Source organism: Sinocyclocheilus grahami, unplaced genomic scaffold (assembly GCF_001515645.1).
Source record: "Sinocyclocheilus grahami isolate Dianchi unplaced genomic scaffold, SAMN03320097.WGS_v1.1 scaffold10.1, whole genome shotgun sequence".
In the NCBI taxonomy this organism is placed as follows: Eukaryota; Metazoa; Chordata; class Actinopteri; order Cypriniformes; family Cyprinidae; genus Sinocyclocheilus; species Sinocyclocheilus grahami.
In genome coordinates, this window is record NW_015505189.1 from 342,778 (window position 1) to 365,369 (window position 22,592).

Here is a 22,592-nt window from a genome sequence, read left to right on the forward strand (position 1 = left end):
ATGTGTTACTTCTTTTACTGCAATGCTCTCACATGTAATCGTTTAAAGACACGCACAAATAAACAAGTCAATTGGTTTCTCAAAATGCAGAGTCACTTTCAGGACTTTCTCAATATTTTACACTCTTCTATAGTCGTCTACACCAGTGGTTCCCAACCCTGGTCCTGGAGGCACCCCAACACTGCACATTTTGCATGTCTCCTTTCTCTGATGCACCAATTTCAGGTCTTGGAGTCTCTACTAATGAGCTGATGACCTGAATCAGGTGTGTTTGATTAAGGAGACATGCAAAACGTGCAATGTTGGGGTGCCTCCAGGACCAGGGTTGGGAACCACTGGTCAACACAATGCATGAACTGGCAACGTTGATCATTTTGCAACTCTGCCATAAAATGTAATGGAGCATGCACAAGAACTGCAGTACAAAAGTGTGCTGTCTTAACATACAGTCATATTTGTAAATAAGCCATATACATTTACAGCAACATGAAGCACACAGACACTTTCCAGGCAGATCTGTAGCTAAAGGGGTAACTGCTTAAAGTGAGTTTTGTAGGCCACTTTATGATAATGATTTGTTGCAGTAATTTCCAAACTCCAACTTGTACCCTTCCGACTCTGAGCATCATAGAGCACAAAAGTAGTAACAGATTAGCAGCAACTCAGCTTCAACACACACACACACACACACACTATGGTGAATGCAAGCCAGAATATAGACACCTGATATTGTCTCCTACAGTCACGAGAACTGATATGTTCATTTGACAGTGATAAACTAAGGCACTGAAACTAAATGTACATAAAGCCAGAGACAGAAGACTTGCCGTGGCAAAGAAATAAAAGCAGATTTCCAGGGTTGCATATGACCAAAATACAAGCATAAAAGTGACACGCTAGAGCATAAGGCTAAAAATTAGAAAGTCATACCAGCATCAAATGGTTTTGAAAATTTAGAGGATGTGAGAAAAAAAAAGAAAATCACTTTTGAATGTACAAATATATCCTTGTGCCCGCAGACAACAAACTGAAGCAATTCTATTATAACTGAGCATACATTCAGTATTAGGATTTTATTCAATATTTTTTATTTTATTTTATTCAACATTTTGCTGTGGTATAACGTCAATTTTTGAAAGGTTTTAGGGGGTTAGAGGTGGAACTTCCACAGTACTACTGAGGTTAGTATGGTCTTATGATTCTCCAGATTTAATACATGAATCACATCCGGACATTACATTCTCATCATGCACAAGGGCAGCAAGAAAAATTCATTGGAGAAGATGCATTTTAGACCCTTATTCTGAGTGGTTTTGTTCTACATTGCACATTTATGCACTTTCGTTTGCCTACATAAATATTGTTTATTTGTATACTTTGTGAACTTCAAAGCAATGAAAGTTAAGCATTAAAAAAAGTATCTCACCATTACAAATGTACAAATGTTAAACATTCAACTGGAGTCTCTGACAGTCAGGTTTCTTTTCATCTCGACTTTAAATGATGTAAGTATTAAAGTCTGCACCTTGTTTGAAACCCTAAAAACGCTTTGTTTTAATAACTGAGATCGAACAGAGTTCATTTATTTCTTCCTCAATACAGTCTCAATCGTGTAAATCTGGCTGTTCTGAGCACACAGTTATGTGCTTCCAAAATCTTCATGCACACATTCACAAGTTCAGATTCATGCCAGAAATTCAAAGCTTCTTTATGAGAGTGTGGCGGAGGTATGGACACATTCACGGTTACAGAGACAAGACGGTCACTGTTTGAAATGTTCAAGAGTTTAAATATTAAAAAATTCACAATCCAGTCAACTGAATCAATAACCCTTCATCAGTTCAGTAGGTGACGCTTGGACTGCGCGATAGAGACGTTCATCTGTGTCCTGAAGGCAAAAACAAATGGCGGAGAAATTGACCAAAGGGAAGCCAGCATTTATGTTTAGTCCTCATCCTCTCGTAGTTCGCTTGGCAGGAACTTGTACTGCTGTTGTCTGATCTGTGCTAGCTTCTTACGGGCCTCTTCCAGTTCCCTCTCCTTCCTCAACATCTCCTCCTGAGCAGCAATAATCTGGGCCAAACAGACAAAGCACAACACAAATGAAATATTAACTGAATAAAGCCAATGTGGGAGAGTATAATCTTAAAATACAAATTATTAATATCATATAAACTAAAAACAATAATAATTATTAGTAAATAACTGAACGGGCAATCAGAAAAAATGATGAAGATGCATTTTATAGGTTTTGTATTACAATGCACATTTATTGTTTATAGTTATTATTATTCATATTTGAAAAATATGAGCAGCAAAACATTTGATTATTTATCCATCTATTTATTTGTTAATAATAATAATAATAACAAAAACAACAACATTATTTTGGACACAGTCTGTGTTTTTTTTTTGTATTGCATTGCATACTTATGCACAATTCACAGTCTACATATATATTCCTTTTTAATTAAAATAAAATATTATCAAATAATTATTGAATTAACCATAGATAGAATTCAGCCTGTAAATCCTACCTGAGCGATTCCTCCAACAAACCTGGTCTTGACCACCACATTATCATCATCCGCCTTGTTGAAAGCAGCTTTCTGGGCCGCTCGAACCAGACTGTCAGAGGCCCGTTTCACAGCATTGCCTGCAGCCTGTAGATGACACATAAGAAGTTCAAGAAATATGCCTATGAAATACATGTTCAATGAATACAGCAATTTAAGTAATGTAACATTGCAGTTACTATTTAAAATATCAGAATCTAGTCTTTTTCTTTATGTAACCGTGTATTACCTGTAGCCTCCTCATAGCCTCTGAATCCTGCTCAGCTTTAACCTTGCACGCCACCAGCAGCTGTGCAGTGGAAGCAGCCACTTGCTTAGCAGAAGAGATGAGCTTTTCTTCACTGGCATGACCTTGGACTGATGCGTTCGCTGCCTCACAGAGGTTACTGGTTGCTGCGGCAACCATGCGTGCCTGTAACAGTGAGCAAACAGAGAAGTTACACAGGAATATAACATGATGACATTTTATTGCCACTTTTTAATGCTTGAGGACTTACAGCAGATATTAGCCCTTGGGACCACTGTCCATCATCCACAGCATTGGCAGGGATGGCTCCCACCTTCAGGAAGTAAAAAGATGGCTATTATGATTCTATAAAAACTGAGTACATAAAAAAAATTCAAGAAACGGTTGCTATTAATAATAATTTTACGAACTGATTAATAAACATTTTTATAGCTTACGCTAAGTTTTCTTACCTTGCCCTGGGCTACGAGTTCTCTCTGAGCTGCTGAAGCTGATTTTACAAGAGCGCTGGTTGCTGCAGCAATAGATTTGGCTGCCTCAAGTATCTGCTCTTCAAAGTCTAAACTCTCATCAGCTTGCTGAAAAAAAAAATATTGAAAAATACAGCTGTAACATCTTGAAGAGTTAATAAGAAATTGGCTCCCCGTGTAATATATATATATATATATATATATATATATATATATATATATATATACAGTGGGGCAAAAAAGTATTTAGAAGTATATAATAATAATATACATAAATACACTACTAGTCACATTTTGTAATTAAGATTTTTTTTTTTGTTCTTGTTTTTGAAATAAGTCTCGTATTCTCACTCAAAAAAATACAGAAAAAAAGTAATATTTTGAACTGCTTTCTATTGTAATAAATTACATTTAAATGAAAATTCTGAATGAATTCTGAAGGATCAAGTAACACTGAAGACCAAAGTAATGCCTGCTGAAAATTCAGCTTTTCCATCATGGGAATATATTTTATGTTAAAATGCAGCTTTGGTAAGCAAAAGAGACGACTTTCAAAAACATCACAAAAATCGTAATTATTCTAAACTGTTGACCAGAAGTGTTCATATATTACATTACATATAAATGCAAATATAACAGAGCACTGCACAGTGCCCTTACAATACGTCAATTTAGCGTAGTCTTTTTAAGAGTGCATTAAGCCATGCACACTACCTTTGGTTTGGCTCTTGGTTTGAGCTGCTCGAGTTTCTTGGCTGCTGCTTCGATTGAGGCTGCAGCTCCCAATAACTCCGTTTCAGCGATAACAGTAGGATCCTCAGGGTCAACCCATTCAGTGCCTACACACACAATACACACACTTAACTAATGTTTGGCAAGGCCTGGAATCATCACAGGCATGCTGTAATAACTGAACAGGTGTCAGGTGAATAGGAAATGGACAGTGTTTTTTAAAACAAATCAAGCCTGAGAGAAATTAATTTTGTCACAGAGCTGAACACAAACAAAACACCGCAAAACAAATAAACAAGACACAAATGTGGTTAAATAAGAAAATGTTCTAAATGAAGATTGGAAATACGGAAGTATTTTGTACTGGCATCTTGTGGTACTCACCCTCATCTTGAGCGAGACAGGAAAGACAGGAAACTTTACTCAGCACAGTATATCTCCAAACTACACAGAGTGAGCATGTTTTTGTCTTAATGAAAGTGTGTGTTATGAAATATCTCTTACCTTTCATGGCCTCTGCTGTTTGAATCAGTTCAGTGACAGCTGCAGCAACCTTTTTAGAGAACATCACCAATTTTTGTTTCTGATCACCTGTTGGCTTTTGTAAGACCTGAAATACATATATGCACATAAAGAGTTCTGGTTAAGACCAATCCTGATCAAAGGGACCATCAAAGCACCGTGCAGATGCATTATGTGTGTAAATGACTGTGTTTGTACCTGTAGGACATGTTCTAGGAGCTCTATATACCCATTGGTACATTCAGTGCCGTATAACAGAGCTCTGTTTCTGACCTCCTGATTTACTTCCTCATGATATGCTGCTTGCTGAGGGGGAAATTATTAAAGCCCATTATTAAAGTACACACCAAAAACACCTTCGCTAATCCATAACTGATAATGCACAGATGGACACAAGCAGAAAACAAGTATATGCACACACACCTTGCATGTGGTCAGCATATCAGCTATGACCTTGCGGCTGAGGTTCGCTGTGGAGATGACATCTTCCTGTCTGGCAGAATTTCCTGCTGCGACTGCTTTGGCGGTTGCCGTAGTGATGCCCTTCGTCATGCGAATGAACTCCTCTGGAGTGGTTGATTTCTCAGGGGCTTCTTTAGATTGAAACAACTGATGACGACACAATTGTTAATTGAATAGTTTTGTCACCACACTTGTCTATATTTGAGCAAGATTTGTACAAGACACAGGTCAAAATTTAGGTCAATTTAAAGACCTGATGATTAACACACACACAAAAAAAGTGCCTACACAGTTTTCTTGTGTGTTCAACTTACTGTGAGTTCCTGTTTGATGCACTCGATAGTGGCTTCCAGAGCTCTGGTTCCTCTTGAAGCCTCATCCTCCACTGCCTTCACCGTTTTCAGTAAGGATGTTACATTAGTTACCATAACCTGAACACACAGACGTAAGGCATACATTTACATGTTCACATCTGAAAACATCACTCCCTCTGTGAACATTAATTGAACTTTTACAGAAGAACATCTGATGGCAAAATTCGCTATTGCAAACATATCTGCCTTTGGAAACTAGCAATTTTTAGACAACTTATATTCTCCTATCTTTTCAATTTATAAAGACATATTGGTTTCATTAACTGAAAAAATATATAATTATATATATATATATATATAAAAGCCAAAATATCAATAAATACTATAACAGTACATAAATAATCCTAAAATAACAATGATCTAAGTAAACTGGTAAAATGGTACCCCATTTATTTGATTCCTAAAATTTAATGACTCCAAACTCATGCAGAACTATGCCATTAATAGAGCATGTAGTTCATTTTATTGCAAAATATTTGGGACTAAGTGTGCAATGGGAATTATAGTAGTGGATGGAGAAGAAAACATTAATTTTCTCATTAATAATTAATCTGATTAATGGCACACACTGGAATGAGCTTCTCACCAGAACACTTTTACTCATATCTGAGTTAGGAGACATTTCCATCCGTGCAGCCAGATTTCTGAAGGACAACTGGGAGATTACAGTTTCAAAGACAAATATATAACAGCTATTTGCCTAGATGAAGTGTTTCTTACCATGTTCTGTGCTCTTGAGGTATGATGGAAAAGGGAGAATAATATTTATGCAGAAGTGTTTTTGACTGTCGTACCTTGGCCGCATTCTTAAGCTGGAATATGGAGGGGTCATCTGCTGCTTTTCCCGCTGCACACTTGGTGGCACTAATGAGATCAGCTAAAGCTTTAGCAACATCCTTCACTGCGTTGATCAGCACCACCTATGAGGAGATGAATGACAATAACACATGCACATTCCGGAAAGATGACTAAAAACCCTGGCTGCTGGTAAAACCCTGTGTTTGTCTTTTCCTCTGTCCTCATCACTTTCTCCATGTCTCTCACCTGTGTTTCAGGGTCATCCGCGCCTATGCTGGCCGCTCCCAATTTCACCACATCTGTAAGGTGGATGATGGTTTTGGCAGAAGACTGGGCGGCCTGGGCCAGCTTCTCTTGACTTGATGCTGCACCTGAAACAAGGTTCTTAGTGTCCTCCACCAGCGCTTTGGCTGTCTTCAGAATATTCTCTCTAAAAACAAAGAGAGAGAGAATACATAAATGATACAAGTTTGATTATAATGCTTATGTACATATGAATGATTTCATATTGTGCATATACGTATAGGTATATGGTGCATATACTGTAGGTGCATAGGTATTTGTTAGCATTATTCTTTAATACATAATTCTGGCTGGTCCATTGTGGCAAACCAATCTCCTGTGTTGTCCCATGTTTCTAGTATTACTACCCAGTCTCTTTCTTATCACATAATACAGCAAATTATAAAATATACAAATAAATTCAATCAATAAATAAATTCAAAGTAAATAAAATAAAATTGAATGTATTAATAAAGTCAATATATAACATTTATTTCTGCCTATATATGTATATATATATATATATATATATATATATATTTTGTAGCGTCTGGACCAATCAAACACACAATATACATTTTGTTAGCTATATTTAACAAATACTCTGTAACACCCCTCAGTTAACAAGCTATAGGAGGACCTATGGACCCTTCCCCCGAAATGCATCTTAACACCTCAGAAAGACACCAGGCCCCTGGTCACCATGGCAACCAATGCTGATCCCCATAAGCTGATTCGCTACAATATATCCACACAGTATATATATATATTTATACAACAGTTTTTTCTGGTCCTCGAATCTGATTGCCTGAGAGCCTTTTCCAGGAGTGCGATATTCTAGTGTTAACAGAGCTCCAACCGTTTCACCGTATGTATCACTCCGCTTGGAGTATTTCATGCAGTATTTGATGATGCAGTATTTCATCGTCATGGCGGATGCCCAAATCTACTATAATTGTATAAATAATACTGTTTTTGTGTAACGGAATGTAGTTTTAAGAGTTTTTTTAGGCAAGAATGTACTTTAGACTTCAGATATGTGGTTTGTTAAAAAAAGTTAACGTCTATTTGAAAATTTGCTTTGACGTTTTCGGGGATGTGAGCTTCAGGGCGTCAGCGGGCGTTCAGCATTTATGAACCCGCCGAGAGCAGCCTCACCTCGGCCAGATCTGGAATTTGCCACTGGCTTTGATGTCTCAATAGTGGTTAAACATGAGATTTAATTAGTTTTGGGTAATCTAATGGGCAGTCTTTGGTCTCATTAATCTATTATTTGTTCCAGAGCAAATAGTTTGGCTGAGGGCAAAATCTCATCACGTTATATTTTATGTAACTTTAAGGATGTATATCAGAGCGCTGCCTTATTACTGAATTGCCTATCAACTTATATAAATAATAGTAGTATTGAATAATAGTATTTAGTATTGATTAACGGTGTGTGTGTTTGTGATTAGTTACGCTGTTCCACCAATAGATGACTGTTTTTATGAGCGAGTCAGCAGTAAAGACTTTTATATTGAAAGAGACTGAAACAGGGTTGTAAACAAGAAAGTTATTTTTACTTTCAACAACACCTGAGCAGCGCTGTCATGAAATCACCCTTAACAGATGAAAGGATACTACAACAAAGATATCGCTTTCCTCAGCGTACATTCAAACTAATGTTTTATTGTGAATATGAGATTGAGCTGAAGAATGAATGCTGTATCAGATGCAGGTAATCACACTCGCTCAGTCCATCTCTCTCTCTCTCTCTCATAATACTCAACTCTACATAATACAGTGAGCTTTTAATACAGTAATACAAAAAGCATTCAATGAAGCAACTCAACGTTCCATCGTTACTAGTTCTAAAGTGACATTTTCGAATGAGTAATGGAGGCTTGGGCTCAAACTGTCAACTTAAGATTTGAATCCATGATGGATGGAAGTAGTTCCACACAAAAGAGGGCTTTTAAAGACACTCCATTGTTGTTTCTTATGTATTTACACACCCGTGCTGTCAAACTGTTGTATAAATGCAATTTCACACTCGTAGCCGTGTGATATGGCTGTATATCGGCACGCTGTGATTACCATATCGCACGGCTACTCATGATATTGCTTATATATATATATATATACAGTGGTGTGAAAAAGTGTTGGCCCCCTTCCTGATTTCTTATTTTTTTGCATGTTTGTCACACTTTAATGTTTCAGATCATCAAACAAATTTAAATATTACACAAAGATAATGCAAGTAAATACAAAATGCAGTTTTTAAATGATGATTTCATTTATTAAGGGAAAAAAGCTGTCCAAACCTAATTTGTTTGATGATCTGAATCTTTTAAGTGTGACAAATATGCAAAAAATTAAAAAAACAAGGGGGCAAACACTTTTTCACACCACTGTATATATATATATATATAATTATTATTATTATTATGATTTCAGATTCTTTTATTTTATTTTTGAACCAATGTGTCCAAAATTTTTTATTTCTCCCAATAATTTTTATTTCAGTGCATCACCAATGTCTGCAGACTGTAAATTACCCCATTGTACTATATATTTGTGTGATACCTGTGATCAGCGAAGGAGTCTGAATCGTTCTCAGCATTGAGTGTGCCAGCAGAAGCAAACATAATGGTGGTATCCAGGTCAGCGATGATACCTGAAACAGCACTGGCTGCAGTGATACAGGCTTGAGTGCCCTTATTACCAGCTTGCAATGCCGAAAGCACCATGGACACCTACAGAAAATAAACCCGCATTAAAAAAAAAAAAAAGCTACTATATGGAGATATTGACATTTCAAAAGAAAACACCATGAAGTCTTGGACAGGAAGCAGAGTGTAATGCATATCATTTGGTTTTGTGTGTCGTGCATTTCATTACCTTCTCAGTGACAGTTCGTGCGCACTCAATAAGTTCTCTTTTGGTGAACGAGTCAGATGGACTGATCTGCAGCGCTCCAGCCTTCTGAACGAGCACAATACAGCCATGCCCCAGTTCCTGCACTCGTGTCTTTATCTGGAAGCCGATCTACAATCACCAACAAACACAAGGGTCAGCATGTGTGTGTGTGAGAGAGAAATACAGAGAGTGACTGTGCATCTGTATGCCGGTTACCTCCTCTGGTTCAGCAATATAGGCAGCCAGACGTCCCTGAACGGCAAGCTGACTGTAGTCTGCAGTGATCTGAGATGCCAAACTGCCCAGATCCTCTGGCGCACTCACCGATTTAGTGATCTGAGGGAGAGAATGCAGGGATACAATGAAATTGGACACTAAAGTCAATGAATAAATCATTATGATATAAAGAAATATATATGAAACCCATAAAATGTAGAAAATTATGATTGCTTACCATCTCCTGTGCACTGACAGCAATAGCTTTGGAGTATCTCACCATGGTGGTCTGATATTCCACAAATGAACCTTCTGGTTCTGGTGGAGTACCTTCACCTAACTGCAGGGTGACAAGACCATTGAAAGGTTTTACATGGCTTAAATAATGTAAAACACTTCAAATGTCAAGTATTTTTAATTTAATGGAATTATAAAGCATATCAAGGCGGTTTATAATGTGAAAATATGTGGGTTATTACCTTGCCCATGGCATCAGCAATTGAATCCACCATGCCGCTGACAATGCCAACCTCACTAGCAGCTTCATTCAGGGTCAGCAAGAGATCATCAACAGCTTCCCTCATTAACTGTGCAGCTTCTGCTATGGCATCATGGGTATGAGCCGCCTAAAGACAAATTAATAAATTAATCTGTTGAAAGATTGAAATTATACGTAGAAAACACACATATGAATGAAAGAGAAGTACCTTCGGGTTTCCACCACCTTCTTTGGCAGCGTACAGCATTTGTAGAGTAGACTCAGTGAGAGTCTTGGTCTGATCCAGAAGATTCATCTGCTGCTGATGATCCAAGATTTTGGATGCCATGCCCATAGAAGCTGAGATCAGAGGAGTGAAGTAACTGACCAACTGAGAGACCTGAGGGACAGACGTAGGTTTGAGTTAATACTTATGGCATGCATTAGTGATGAAAACTATATGACAAATACTTTTAGACTGTAAAGGTTCTACAGTTTTAGTCACCTTATGTCCCAGCTGGGCTGCTTCTCCTTTTGCTGCTGTGGAAATCGGCTCAATCAGGTGACCCACCTCCTGAACAGATGATGTTAACTGCTCCTGCAAAGCCTGAAACATACAATAGTTAAAGACTCCCAGTTAGAAAACCCATTTTAATTTTTCTATCCTCACATTATAAATTGCTACAAAATGTTGTATCTAGTAATTTTCTTATTATGTGGGAAAAGTGAACAAACAGCTTTCAGTCAAAGAGAACTGATATTGACGGAGAAAGAAACATCACTATATTACTATATATACTAAGTACAACACACTATATTAAAGCCATATCTAAATGTGACATTTATTATAATGGGTTTATGTGAACATTTAATTTAAGTGAACTTTAATTACAGTTCTAATTTTTTTTAATGTTCTGACTATTAAGTGTTTAAAATTATGTCTTTCAATGTTACTGTAATGTTAAATAGCTATAATTACTAATTTTATCATTAGAAATTGGAAAAGAAAATCCATGTAATAGAGGCATCAGTATCAGTGATACTTACCTTCATTCATAGTACTTAGTAAAAAGATGCCATTAAAAGAAAATAGAACTTAAAATGTACCATCTTTATGTTGTTTCTAAATTAATTTGGAGAATTTCCAGAAAAATACTTTACCTCAGAAGAAACTTCATCTCTACGAAAAAGATTTTGGCTGACAGCTGCAAGTGAGGCCTGCTCAATATCTCGGATGTATTTATTGATATTATCAATGGCAGAGTCACATTCCTTCTGGCCAGGGGCTTTATCCCTGTAATATAAATCACATGATCAATTTCTAAAATTATTATAATTATGAAATTATTAAAAAAAAGAACATTCATAGTAGCTAATTTTTATCCTGCATGTTTCACACAAACTACAAAAACGTCAGTATTTGAGTGTTACCTGATAGCCATGATGAGGCTCTTGATGGAGTCCGACACGTTGCGTGAATGGCTCGCCAGTAATGACCAGGTTGGCGGATCTTTAGGGTTCATAACCAATGACCTAGCAGTCTTCAAAAGGTGGGTGGAACTGTCAAGCATGGAGCGTGCTGACTGGATGATTGGCTCCTGTGCAGCCAAACCCTGAATTGTGAGTAGAAAAATATAAACCATTAACAACAAAAAGGACACAATTGTGAATGACATTCCAATGAAGAAGAACCTCATACCTCTCTACTTATCTGCGCAGCAACACTAGCAAACTCTGGATTGGAAGCAAACGTGGTTAGATTGTCAACAGCTTCAATGAGCGGTGCTGTTGCAACACGACATTTCTCACGGTTTTCCTCTGAGAAATCTCCGTCCAGTGCCTATGGTGAGAGTGAAGAGGGGAAATGATGTTAGAGAACTATCATATGATGTCACTGGAGTGGATAAAAGTTGGATTCATTTATAAAGAGGAGTGGTTTAACCTTGATTGTTTTGACCAGGCTGGCTGTGCTGTTGGCCACTTCTTTGGCTGACTGCACAAAGTGTCTTTTAGCCACAGGGTTGGCAGTCTTAGAAGAGGCAAGTCGGCAAGCATTACACAGCGCCGAGGTGTGCTTAGCAACAATGGTGGCAGCTGAGAGCACCTGCAACATGCATATATTATAATTTTGGCCTTAAAAGTGCAGATGAAGATGTTGCAGAAAGACAAGTTCTGGGCTTAAGTCCAAACACTACATGCCCGATGTCTGACACTACCTGTGAAGGACTACTATCTGGGTCAACAAGATTTTGGCAAGCCATCTGGATTGCCTGATTAGCACGAGCGAACTGGATAGGATCCACTAAGCCTGGATGTCCGGCTTGGCTGTTGGGGTCAGACACACCCACTAGGTAAGAAGCCTAATGACACACAAAAAACAAGTGTGATCAGTACATACACAAAGACAAAGTGTTCAAAGTTAAAAATGTATAATGGTTGTGAACATAGTATGACATGGAAGGACAGAGCGGGTAGTTTTTTACCTGTCCAGCTGCTTCGGTCAGTCCACACAGAGCTTTAGAGGCTCCACCCACACAGTCTCCAAACGCTGGAAAATCTCCTGTCTTGCAGTTATGAGAGATCCCAGCCATAGACTCACCGAGTATCTATATATCAGAAAGAGGTGGATTAAAGATCAATTATCAGTTAATGCATAGTGATATGCATTAACATTTCAAGGCAGGGTAGGTGATTTGGTTCAAAAGCATTTTTTGTAATGCTGGTTGAAAGTTTCTTCACATCCAGATAACAATCAGTAAGTTAAGTGGTCTAAATGTATTTAAATGTATTTTTATTGTCTGTGGAAGGCGTAGCATCAAAAAATCCCTCGGTCCGAGGACTACTATAGGCTGTCCTACCTGCATATCAATGTATGTATTTGCATACCTCTGCACACCCTGTTTGCGCAGACATGATACACCATCAGCGCATTCCGTTACGCTATTGCAGACCGTGCGAGAATGAAGGCGTTATTATAGTAATATTATACATTTTGTACTGTAATGTTTTCTCACTGGTGAATGAGACATGAGATAATTTGACAGTGTTGCATTCAACCATCCACCAACGCCGTCTCTCATCGTGTTGCTAGTTAGCCTCTGGTCTGCCTGCACACGTTCATGTGTTTTGGAGGAGGTATGGCTTTGGAGAGCGATTATGCAGGGAGGGTGGGGATCTTGCTTTCAAAGTTAGCTTGCTATTGCTAGCCTCTCCGAAATCGCCTACCCTACCTTTAACTGTACATACAGGCTAAATGAATATTTCCAGTTCTTAACAGCAATTTTGCCCATTTAGTATGTGAGATTCACATTGAAAATGCTTATACTACAAACTGCATTATGCACTTTTGTAATAAGGTAAGCTACCATTCAAAAGTGTGGGGTCAGTAAGACTTAGTAATGTTTTTGAAAAAAGTCTCTTACGCTCACCAAGGCTACATTTATTTGTTCAAAAATACTGTAAAAACAGTAATGTTGTGAAACATTTTTACAATTTTAAACAACCATTTCCTATTTTTATTCATTTTAAAACGCAATTTATTCCTGTGATTGCAAAGCTGAACTTTCAGCAGCCATTACTCCAGTTTTCAGTAGCACATGACTCTTCAGAAATCATTCTAATATGCTGATTCGGTGCTCAAATAACATGTAAAATGTTCAAATGTTTCTGTTTGTACCTGTATCAAATGTTTAAATAAAAATTTGCAATAACGATCTGGATAGCATTTCAAGCAAAACCTCCAATAGTTAATAATAATTATGTTTCTGTTACCTTAGAGTTCTCCATGACACTTTCAATGCAGTCAAAGTAGGAGAGAGCATTGGCTGGCTCATTTGGGCTATCCAGCAGGCCCCTAACAGCCTGTAAACCGAAAAAAAAAGAGACAATATCCCATTTTTTTAAATATTAAAACAAATTACTTAATAGCGTGCATTGTTTGTATATAATACCTCAAGCTCTCTTAGAGCATTGTCACATTCCCTTTGTCCTGGGGCATTCTGGGTACACAGCGTAATCAGCTGATTGATGCTGTCAGTCACCGTTCTGAATAAACAATGCAAGAGGGTGAAGTTACAAATACAGGAAGAGCAGCATTTATGAAACATGCATGAATAAACACGGGGTGAAGTACCTGGCAGCAGCAGCGAGCAGGTTCTTTGCATTGCCTGCTGCAGGGTCCACAGATAAAGACTTAGCAGCCAACAGGAGCTTACTGGAGGCCATTGAGATGTTCTTCAAATTCCCAATCACATGTATTTGATCATCCTTACTCTAAAACAACCAAACATGACTTATTATTTGAGGAAAAGTAAGACTTATTCACATTCTCATGTTCTCTCCTGCTCCACACATAATACCTGGGTGTGGCCAGCCATCTCAATGCCAGCATCCAGAAACTCATCAAAGTCCTCACTGAACTTCCCAGAAGCATCTGAAAGCTGGCAAGTGGTCCCTCTAGAGGCATGGACCACATCACCTGCAGACTGGTTCAGATCGGCTGCAGTCTGGTTCAGGTCACTCTGAGCCTCCTGGAAGGTCTTACTGCAGGGAGGAAGCTGCAAAAAAATAAAAATACATTTTAAAAAAGTAACAACACTCAGCGACCACACACACATGAGGATGGTGTACATTTATTAATTGCTTGCACTATATTGAGGACAGTGAGTGTACATTAAGCGATAGAATAAATTTTCAAGTTACAATGTTTGTGGAGCATTTTCATTAATTATCATTAGCATCTAGCACTTTGGGTGATGACAAAAGAAAAGAAAAAGTCCTTGTTTGTAGCTCACCATCTCTACAAGTAGTTTTTTGCTGGCTTCACCGATGCTTTTCAGAGCCATATCAACATCCTTTTGTCCAGGCAGACAGTTCACACATGCATTCAGTGAGTGGGACACAGCCTTTGCTACCTAACACACAAAACAGAGACACACATATCAATATTTATATAATATATCTATCTACTGTATATATCTATTTTTTTTTTTTAAAGAAAAAGAAAATTATTACTTCTTTCAGTACGGAAGCATTAAATTGATCAAAAGTAGTTTATTCTTGAAATTCAGTATTGCGGTACTGCTAACATTGCTGACTCCTCAATGATAAATTATGCATGCATTTCCTAATTTCTAAGCTAATATTTTGAATAATAATTGCTAAATGATTAAATTTAATGTAACGTTAAAAAAAAGACAAAATAAGACATCTCTTCCCCCCTCACCTGCGCTAGCCTCTGTTGTATCTCTGCATTACCAGGAGCAACCAGCGCCTCCTTGGCTTCAGAAATTAATTTAACTGATCCTTCCATAACCTCGCAAGCAGAATCCAACATGGCTGCGGCTCCAGCAGGGTCTGATGTGGTGGCAGCAACACCCCTTGCAGCCTGTGCTAATGTCTTAAGAGCCTGGGCAGTTTCACTGGCAGCTACACCTGCAAACATATACATGTTTGGGAGTATATATGTATATGTGTGTGTGTGTGTGTCAACCAGACTGTATGTTTGTTCCTGGGAGTTTACTTAATTTGACAAAACCTCTCTTTAGGAACATCCTCAAATCAAATAAAATGATTAATTTTTTTGTTTTATTTTTTTCCCCAAGAAATGTTAATTATAATTAGCTTTACATAAAACAACAGAGCTGCAAGGCATGTCCCCATTTAGCCAAATAAATGTGTTGTGTATGAGGGTGAGCATATTACCTGTGTAATGCTCATTTCCCTGTGCTGCACAGGTAAGCAGTTGGGCCATTGAGGAACCAACAGCCTTAGATGTGCCACCCAGTTCCTGAGTGCATTTTCCCAACTAAACCACACAAATTAGACCACAAAATGAATGTATAATGTCTATGTTGATATGTCTATTTTTCAAGGACAAAATAATCATAGCATCACCAATATTAAAATGGGTCTCAACTCACTGATTCCCCAGGTAAAGGTTTCAGCTGTCCCTCGGATGCTGCCATTTTAGCATCCTGGAGTTCATTCTTCAGTGTCTGCACAGCTATAAGGGCAGAGTCAATCTCCATGGGGCCGCACGCCTCATGAGCCTACATATCACATGACAGGATTTGATTAAGTATATAGACCAGCCAAAAATGAACATTTTGCCATCATTTACTCACCCTCATGTCAATCCAAACATGTATGAGTTTTTTTTCTGTTACATAACAGAAAAGAAGATATTTTGAAGAATGTTGGTAACCAAACAATTTCCGTTCCCATTGACTTCCATTCTATTTTTGTCCATACAGTTAAAGTCAATGGGAACCGAAACTGTTTACTAACATTCTTCTAAATATATTTTGCCTTCCACAGAAGACAGACATCAAGGTTTGGAATGCCACTAGGGTGAGTAAATGACAGAGTTTTCATTTTTGGGTGAACTATCCTTTTACAGTAGTACCAAAAAAAGTACCTTCTACTCATAAATTACATGTGTAGAGAAGACGGATTCAGTACCGTCTGTGCAGCAGTGCGGAGTTCAGCCAGGCAGGTGGCCAGGTTCTTTGCACACTGTCCAAGCTGCATGGCTGCTGCCTGATCCATCACAGTCGGCACAGACGACTTCGCTGAAGACACCATCTTACTTCCAGGCTGGAACATGGAATTAGACATTTTAGTACTGAAAGAGCACTTTTAAAGAATAGTGATGTTATCAGATGAGTGACAGGTGATTAGCATCAGTGAATGGATTGATGGTTACCTGAAGGAAGTTCTGACTGGCAATGATGAGGGCAAGTTGGGCACTAATATCCTCTGGCTGCCCCTGACTGCCCCTCACTCCCTGCACCAGCTGAGGAATATGGTCAGCTACAGCCTAACCCACATGAACACAATAATACAAAATACACTGTTATAAACACAACAGGAGGACTATCATTACTAACACTTTGGAAATTCTCAAAGAAATACTTATACAAACCCTGCAGCTTTGAACAAGTTGCTGGTGGGCAGCAGTGTTCTTGTTAGAGGCTGCTGCATTCTGGGATGCCGCAATGGTCTGAGTTGCAGCAGCAGCAGCTTGTTTAGCAGCGTTCTGGAAAAATGTAAAGCAGACATTCAGTGTAGTGTTTTACTGGCTTAGATCACACAATCCTGTCTAAATTCAATTACTTTTCTCATAATGAAAATCATAAGCAAGTCACTGACCTCCAGTCTTGTTATAAGTTTCTTCTTAATGGCGTTTTGTGCAGCAGCGTTAGTGGCCACACGCAAGCCCTCCGCAGCCTCCCGGAGCTTCTGCTGCTGGTCTTCATTTTCAGGGTATGCAGCAGCTCCCTAAACACACACACACACATGTAACAAGTCTATTGGTTGTCTATTAGATCCCAGATTATTAAACAGAGAGACGCTAAAGTGAAGATGCTCAAAATAATTTGATTAGTGCAAAAATGTCTCCAACTTATTAAAAACTCAAGCATTTGTATGAGCTATGTTTAATAATATAGGACAGTGGTTCTCAACCAGGGGCCTGGGGTCAGGCCCACTAGGGGGCCTCGGCAAACTACCTAGAGGGTTTTTGAAAGTAGCATAAGAATGCTTTGATGAATAGAAAGTTGAAAAGAATTTTCAAAAAAAAAAAAAATTTTTTTGGTAACACTTTAGATTAGGGAACACTATTCACTATGAACTAGTTGCTTATTAGCATGTATATTACTAGCATATTAACTGTTTATTAGTACTTATAAAGCACATATTAATGCCTTATTCTGCATGACCATATTCTAGATCCCTTAACCCTACCATATACCTAAACATAACTATTACAACAACTACCTTGCTTACTATCAATAAGCAGTAATTATGAGTTTATTGAGAGAAAACTTAGTTAATTAATTCTTAGTTTTACTGCAACAAAGTGATAGTCTTTTAACCTCAAACCTTTGAACAATAGTGAATATTAATCTAACACTTTATTGTTTTTTTTTACATTTTAATTTAGATGTAAACTGAAAAACATACAGTTCTTGAAACATCTTAAGTAACAAAAAATAATTATGGTTAATTTAATATCAATTTATAAATTTTTGCTAATTAAAAAAAGTTAGAAAACAAGCAGTTTTCTCAGAATTACAGCAGAATTACAGCAAAAAAAGTTGAGATCTGAAAACTGGAGCGTTAACGTATAGTTAACTAATATGTTTTTAATGTGAGCCAAAGTTTGCTAACACACCTTTGCAGCCTCAACCATTCGAGCAGTGGCATCTGCAAGCAGTTTGGCAGCTGCAAGAAGCTTCTTGGAGTTGTTGACATCCACTTCCACCTCAGCATCTGATCTCATGGCATTCACCAGGTCAGAGGTCGCCTGGGCAAGAACCCGCGCCTGTCGTACCATCTCACCTATGGAACAGAATAGTACATCTCTACTTTTACACAGCATAGAGAAGCTAAGCAAATAAATAAACAAGTAAGACTATCAGTCATTGTACTGATATTGGAGTCAGTAAGGTTTTTTTTGTTGTTTTGTTTTCTTTTGTTTAAAGTAAATAAATGTTTTCTTCAAGGACACATTAAATGTAAGTGAAAGTAAAGGCATTTATACAGACTTATTTCAAATAAATATTCAAATATCACTGTTTCAGTTTTAAACATTTATTATAATAAGAAATGAACACCAGATCAGCATATTAGAATGATTTCTGAAGGATCATGTGACACTGAAGTGACATAGTAATGATGCTGAAAATTCAAAACAGAAAAAAGTTCTTTTAAATTGTAATAATATTTCACCATACTACTGTTTTTACTTTATTTTAATCAAATAAATGCAGCCTTGGTGAGCATAAGATACTTCTTTCCAAATCATTAAAAAAGCCTTATCAACGCCATACTTTTGAATGATAGCGTATATGATGCACTCATCTTACCAGCATCACCCATGTTGCAGAAAATACTCTCTGTAACTGTCATGATGGTGTCTGTGGCCTGGTCGTAGCGTCCAATGGGTTCCCCGCGTGTGGAGTAGTTCCTCACGTGTGTGAGTAGGTCACTGAGAGCCTGTGTGACGATACCAGCCGCTGCGCTGACGGCCTTCAGAAGCTCTCCATCACTGGTAGCTGACAAACAGGCCTTCACACAACCTTCCACTGAACGATCCACCAGCTTCCCTGCTTCTATCAGCTGTTCTTGACACACAGGGGAGCTGATAGTAGGGCTCACAACCTGATACACAAACACATGAGTGAAAAAAGGTTATCCACATGTTTATTTAAATCAGTCTGTATTAGCATGTGAATGTGAACTCCACCTTGGCACAGGCCACTAGTTGGGAAGTGGAGAGGGCGCACTGGGTCGCAGCTGCAATAACCCTGTTCTGCAGGATGCTGTCTTCAGAAACCTGTGCCACGTTCTTGGCCTTCAGAACCATCATGGCTGCTGCATTAGCCACAGCTTTAGCTAGGTTCATTAGCACATCCTAAAACACACGCACATATACACTCAGGGCTAAAAAAACACAAATGTACCTTGTACCTCAAATGACAATTGCGTACCTGGAAGCGCTCGTCCGTTTCATTCTCTCCAATCTGTCTAAGCAAATCTCCACTGGCTTGACCGATGCTGCCGGCTGCAGTCAGAACCGTCTGTCGTGGCTGCATGAGAAAACACAACCACAAACACCATTAAACATATACTGTACATGTCACTCAAAATCCTTACGGTATCAACATTTTACTGACTTGGGCTGAATAATGGCATTGACTTTGTAGAGCTACTTTGCAGCGGAATTTGAATTTGTCCCATATTTGATGAGGTTTGCATCTGACCAAACAATCTATATGGTATAAAGCGCTATACAAATAAAGGTGAGTTTATGGTAGTGTTAGTCAGTTGAATTATGATTCAATTTAATAATGAAATATATAAAAAAAGAATATATCAAATTAAAATAAAAAAACAACAGAAAATTCTAAATCTTTGACATTTTGACAATTAAGAAAATATTCAGAAATATTACCATTGAAAAAGTGAAAATAATTATTTTAATCATATTTGCGTATCTCCAGATGAAACCATACAGTGCATACAGAAATGTAAATGGCATACATATGTATATACATTTTGGAGAAATGGAAACAACAACTTTGGGACTGAAAGAAAATGTTCAACACAGTCCATCAAAATGACTAATAATGATGAATGGCAGCACATTCTTTGCTCGCACCTAAAAAAAGAATATATCAAATTAAAATAAAAAAACAACAGAAAATTCTAAATCTTTGACATTTTGACAATTAAGAAAATATTCAGAAATATTACCATAGAAAAAGTGAAAATAATTATTTTAATCATATTTGCGTATCTCCAGATGAAACCATACAGTGCATACAGAAATGTAAATGGCATACATATGTATATACATTTTGGAGAAATGGAAACAACAACTTTGGGACTGAAAGAAAATGTTCAACACAGTCCATCAAAATGACTAATAATGATGAATGGCAGCACATTCTTTGCTCGCACCTCTCCTGATGTAGGCTCCACAGCTTTAAGCAGGTCAGATACAGCTCCAGTGAGGGTCTTGGCAGCCCTCATGAGGTCCTGCCCACTGCCCACCTCATCCTCCATCAGAGCTGCCAGCAGCTTCACACCTTTTGACATCTCCGTCAGATTAGAGGAGATGGTGGTTATGGCACATCCTACTGCTGTATAATCTGTGTCTGTCGGGTCCCCTGGGAAAAAGAACAGGAAACTCAGTCAAATCACTACACTGCAGATGAAGTTGAAAGCTTTTCATTTTGAAAGTCCAGTCAAGGTTTTCTCTTGTATTTACAGTAAAAAATAAAATAAAAAATAAAAAAAAACGGGAAGTGTTGTGAAATCTTACTAATTAAATACATTTTAATACAGCCAAGGCTTTACCAGCAGTAAGATTAACCACAGAGGCAGTTCCAGCAGTAATGGCATCCACTTGAGAGTGAATATCATGCTTGGACTCATCCATCTTGTTCTGAATCCACATTTTAGAAGCCTGAAATAAGACAAAAATAAATAAAAATAAAAAGTAATACAAATAAAAAAGTTAAAGTAAAAACATTAAAAGTAAAAATTAAAGTAAAAATTTAATAAAATGTTAATGGGTACAGGGGAGTAAATGTAAAATTGTGTCCAAGATGTGTGCATTTTCTTACTATATCATCACAAATAAAGTTATAAAATAAAGTATAAAATAAAATATTGGTAATGGATACAGGAAAGTAAATGTGAAGTGACATGTATGCATTTTCTCACCATATCATCTCCCAGTGGTGGCAGCTCTTCCACCTCCTCTAGGTCTGACTGTGCCTGCTGCACTGCTTGCATACTGGTGTTAATGGTTCCCACGAGAGCCTGCTGGGCCGCACTCTGATTGCCCAATTAAGGACGGCAGAAATCACACATTAATCCACCAACAGATCTAAACTGTGACAACTCTATGGTCAACCTCTGTGTGTTATGTAGGGTCTGATGCTGATATGCTGCTAGACAGCAAGGTGGTCTATGATATAAGGTAAAATACTGGACTTTTAATAAACTTTGCTGATTAATTGGTCCATGAACATGAGCATTTGTATATGTGGACTCACCAGTGGTGGCATATGTCCAAGATGCATCTGTCCAGTGGTGATATGTTGTTGTGGAGAGGGCATGGTACCCATGTTCAGAGTTTCTGGGCCAACAGAACCGGACCTCAAGATCCCAGGCAGTGCCACAGAGCCATGCTCTACCCGCCCGACACTGTTAAACTGCTGCTGTAATATAGTAGATCTGTGATAGATAGAGAGGAAGGGACATAAAGATAAAAGGAATGACAAAGTAAAGAAGTAAAGAGGTTTTCGTGTTTGTACTACAGCATTCAGGGGTTATTCAAGAAGAGAAGATGCCAGCACTCATTAGAACAGGCTGAGTATAGAAACTGTGTGGAACAGGTAACCTCAGCTCCATCTAGATAAACAGAGTCTGAGATAAGGTGGTTTTTCCACTGTGAGTTTCCTGTAATGCTGTACTGGTCTGATTACAGAAGTATTTCCAAAGACAACTGGCAAGAAATTACAAAACCTTGAAAGGAAATATGGTTCTTATCACTGACGACTCAAAATTTGTGCGTGTCTTACTTTTTCGGAGAAACTGATTCCTCTAACATGGTGGCCTCCTCATCTCCCTCTAAACCAAAGCGGTCCTTGCTTTGTTTCTGCAGAGCCAAACAGAAGTGAATAAACACAAACTTTCACATAAGGTTTAATCTGGTAACACTGCATACTGTTATCTGAACACTGTTAATGTGTAATACGAAAATCATTTGGAATCCAGGAGAATCTCTTTCAGGAAAGCACATGAAACAACAAATTGTTGAATATTTCATGAGGGAAACGCAGTTAAAGGAGTAAATACTGGCCTTCTTGAGAATGATATCGATGTAACCAGCTATAAGCTGAGATATCTGCTCCCCCTCAGTGGTCTGAACAGAGAAGTAGCTCTCCTGATACTCCCCGAAATCCTGCATATGGGAACAGAGTTCATATATTATACCGTATATATATATATACATACATA

The 22,592-nt window shown here is 38.0% G+C and overlaps 1 protein-coding gene across 1 annotated transcript in view; it reads right to left on the reverse strand.

Moving 5' to 3' along the window:
• Positions 1-309: 309 nt before the first annotated feature.
• Positions 310-22,592, reverse strand: part of LOC107594165 (talin-2) — a 45,066-nt gene continuing 22,783 nt past the window's right edge. Inside the window, exons 8-54 of the mRNA XM_016284127.1 lie at positions 22,435-22,536; positions 22,154-22,230; positions 21,626-21,806; positions 21,291-21,404; positions 20,922-21,030; positions 20,523-20,731; positions 19,550-19,648; positions 19,306-19,473; positions 18,926-19,220; positions 18,232-18,398; positions 17,208-17,336; positions 16,981-17,094; positions 16,762-16,875; positions 16,518-16,652; positions 15,977-16,105; positions 15,759-15,861; positions 15,280-15,488; positions 14,849-14,968; positions 14,414-14,611; positions 14,188-14,327; positions 14,006-14,099; positions 13,827-13,916; positions 12,539-12,661; positions 12,272-12,415; positions 11,998-12,159; positions 11,755-11,895; positions 11,487-11,668; positions 11,217-11,349; positions 10,561-10,662; positions 10,285-10,455; positions 10,057-10,203; positions 9,816-9,917; positions 9,578-9,697; positions 9,344-9,490; positions 9,029-9,198; positions 6,428-6,611; positions 6,178-6,303; positions 5,324-5,440; positions 4,971-5,156; positions 4,746-4,853; positions 4,530-4,635; positions 4,008-4,132; positions 3,276-3,401; positions 3,074-3,136; positions 2,806-2,988; positions 2,538-2,663; positions 310-2,073 (exon numbers count right to left, since the gene is read on the reverse strand). Of these exons, the coding sequence (XP_016139613.1) occupies positions 1,945-2,073; positions 2,538-2,663; positions 2,806-2,988; positions 3,074-3,136; positions 3,276-3,401; positions 4,008-4,132; positions 4,530-4,635; positions 4,746-4,853; positions 4,971-5,156; positions 5,324-5,440; positions 6,178-6,303; positions 6,428-6,611; positions 9,029-9,198; positions 9,344-9,490; positions 9,578-9,697; positions 9,816-9,917; positions 10,057-10,203; positions 10,285-10,455; positions 10,561-10,662; positions 11,217-11,349; positions 11,487-11,668; positions 11,755-11,895; positions 11,998-12,159; positions 12,272-12,415; positions 12,539-12,661; positions 13,827-13,916; positions 14,006-14,099; positions 14,188-14,327; positions 14,414-14,611; positions 14,849-14,968; positions 15,280-15,488; positions 15,759-15,861; positions 15,977-16,105; positions 16,518-16,652; positions 16,762-16,875; positions 16,981-17,094; positions 17,208-17,336; positions 18,232-18,398; positions 18,926-19,220; positions 19,306-19,473; positions 19,550-19,648; positions 20,523-20,731; positions 20,922-21,030; positions 21,291-21,404; positions 21,626-21,806; positions 22,154-22,230; positions 22,435-22,536 (6,519 nt within the window). The 3' untranslated portion in view covers positions 310-1,944. The remainder of the gene's footprint in view (positions 2,074-2,537; positions 2,664-2,805; positions 2,989-3,073; positions 3,137-3,275; positions 3,402-4,007; positions 4,133-4,529; positions 4,636-4,745; positions 4,854-4,970; positions 5,157-5,323; positions 5,441-6,177; positions 6,304-6,427; positions 6,612-9,028; positions 9,199-9,343; positions 9,491-9,577; positions 9,698-9,815; positions 9,918-10,056; positions 10,204-10,284; positions 10,456-10,560; positions 10,663-11,216; positions 11,350-11,486; positions 11,669-11,754; positions 11,896-11,997; positions 12,160-12,271; positions 12,416-12,538; positions 12,662-13,826; positions 13,917-14,005; positions 14,100-14,187; positions 14,328-14,413; positions 14,612-14,848; positions 14,969-15,279; positions 15,489-15,758; positions 15,862-15,976; positions 16,106-16,517; positions 16,653-16,761; positions 16,876-16,980; positions 17,095-17,207; positions 17,337-18,231; positions 18,399-18,925; positions 19,221-19,305; positions 19,474-19,549; positions 19,649-20,522; positions 20,732-20,921; positions 21,031-21,290; positions 21,405-21,625; positions 21,807-22,153; positions 22,231-22,434; positions 22,537-22,592) is intronic.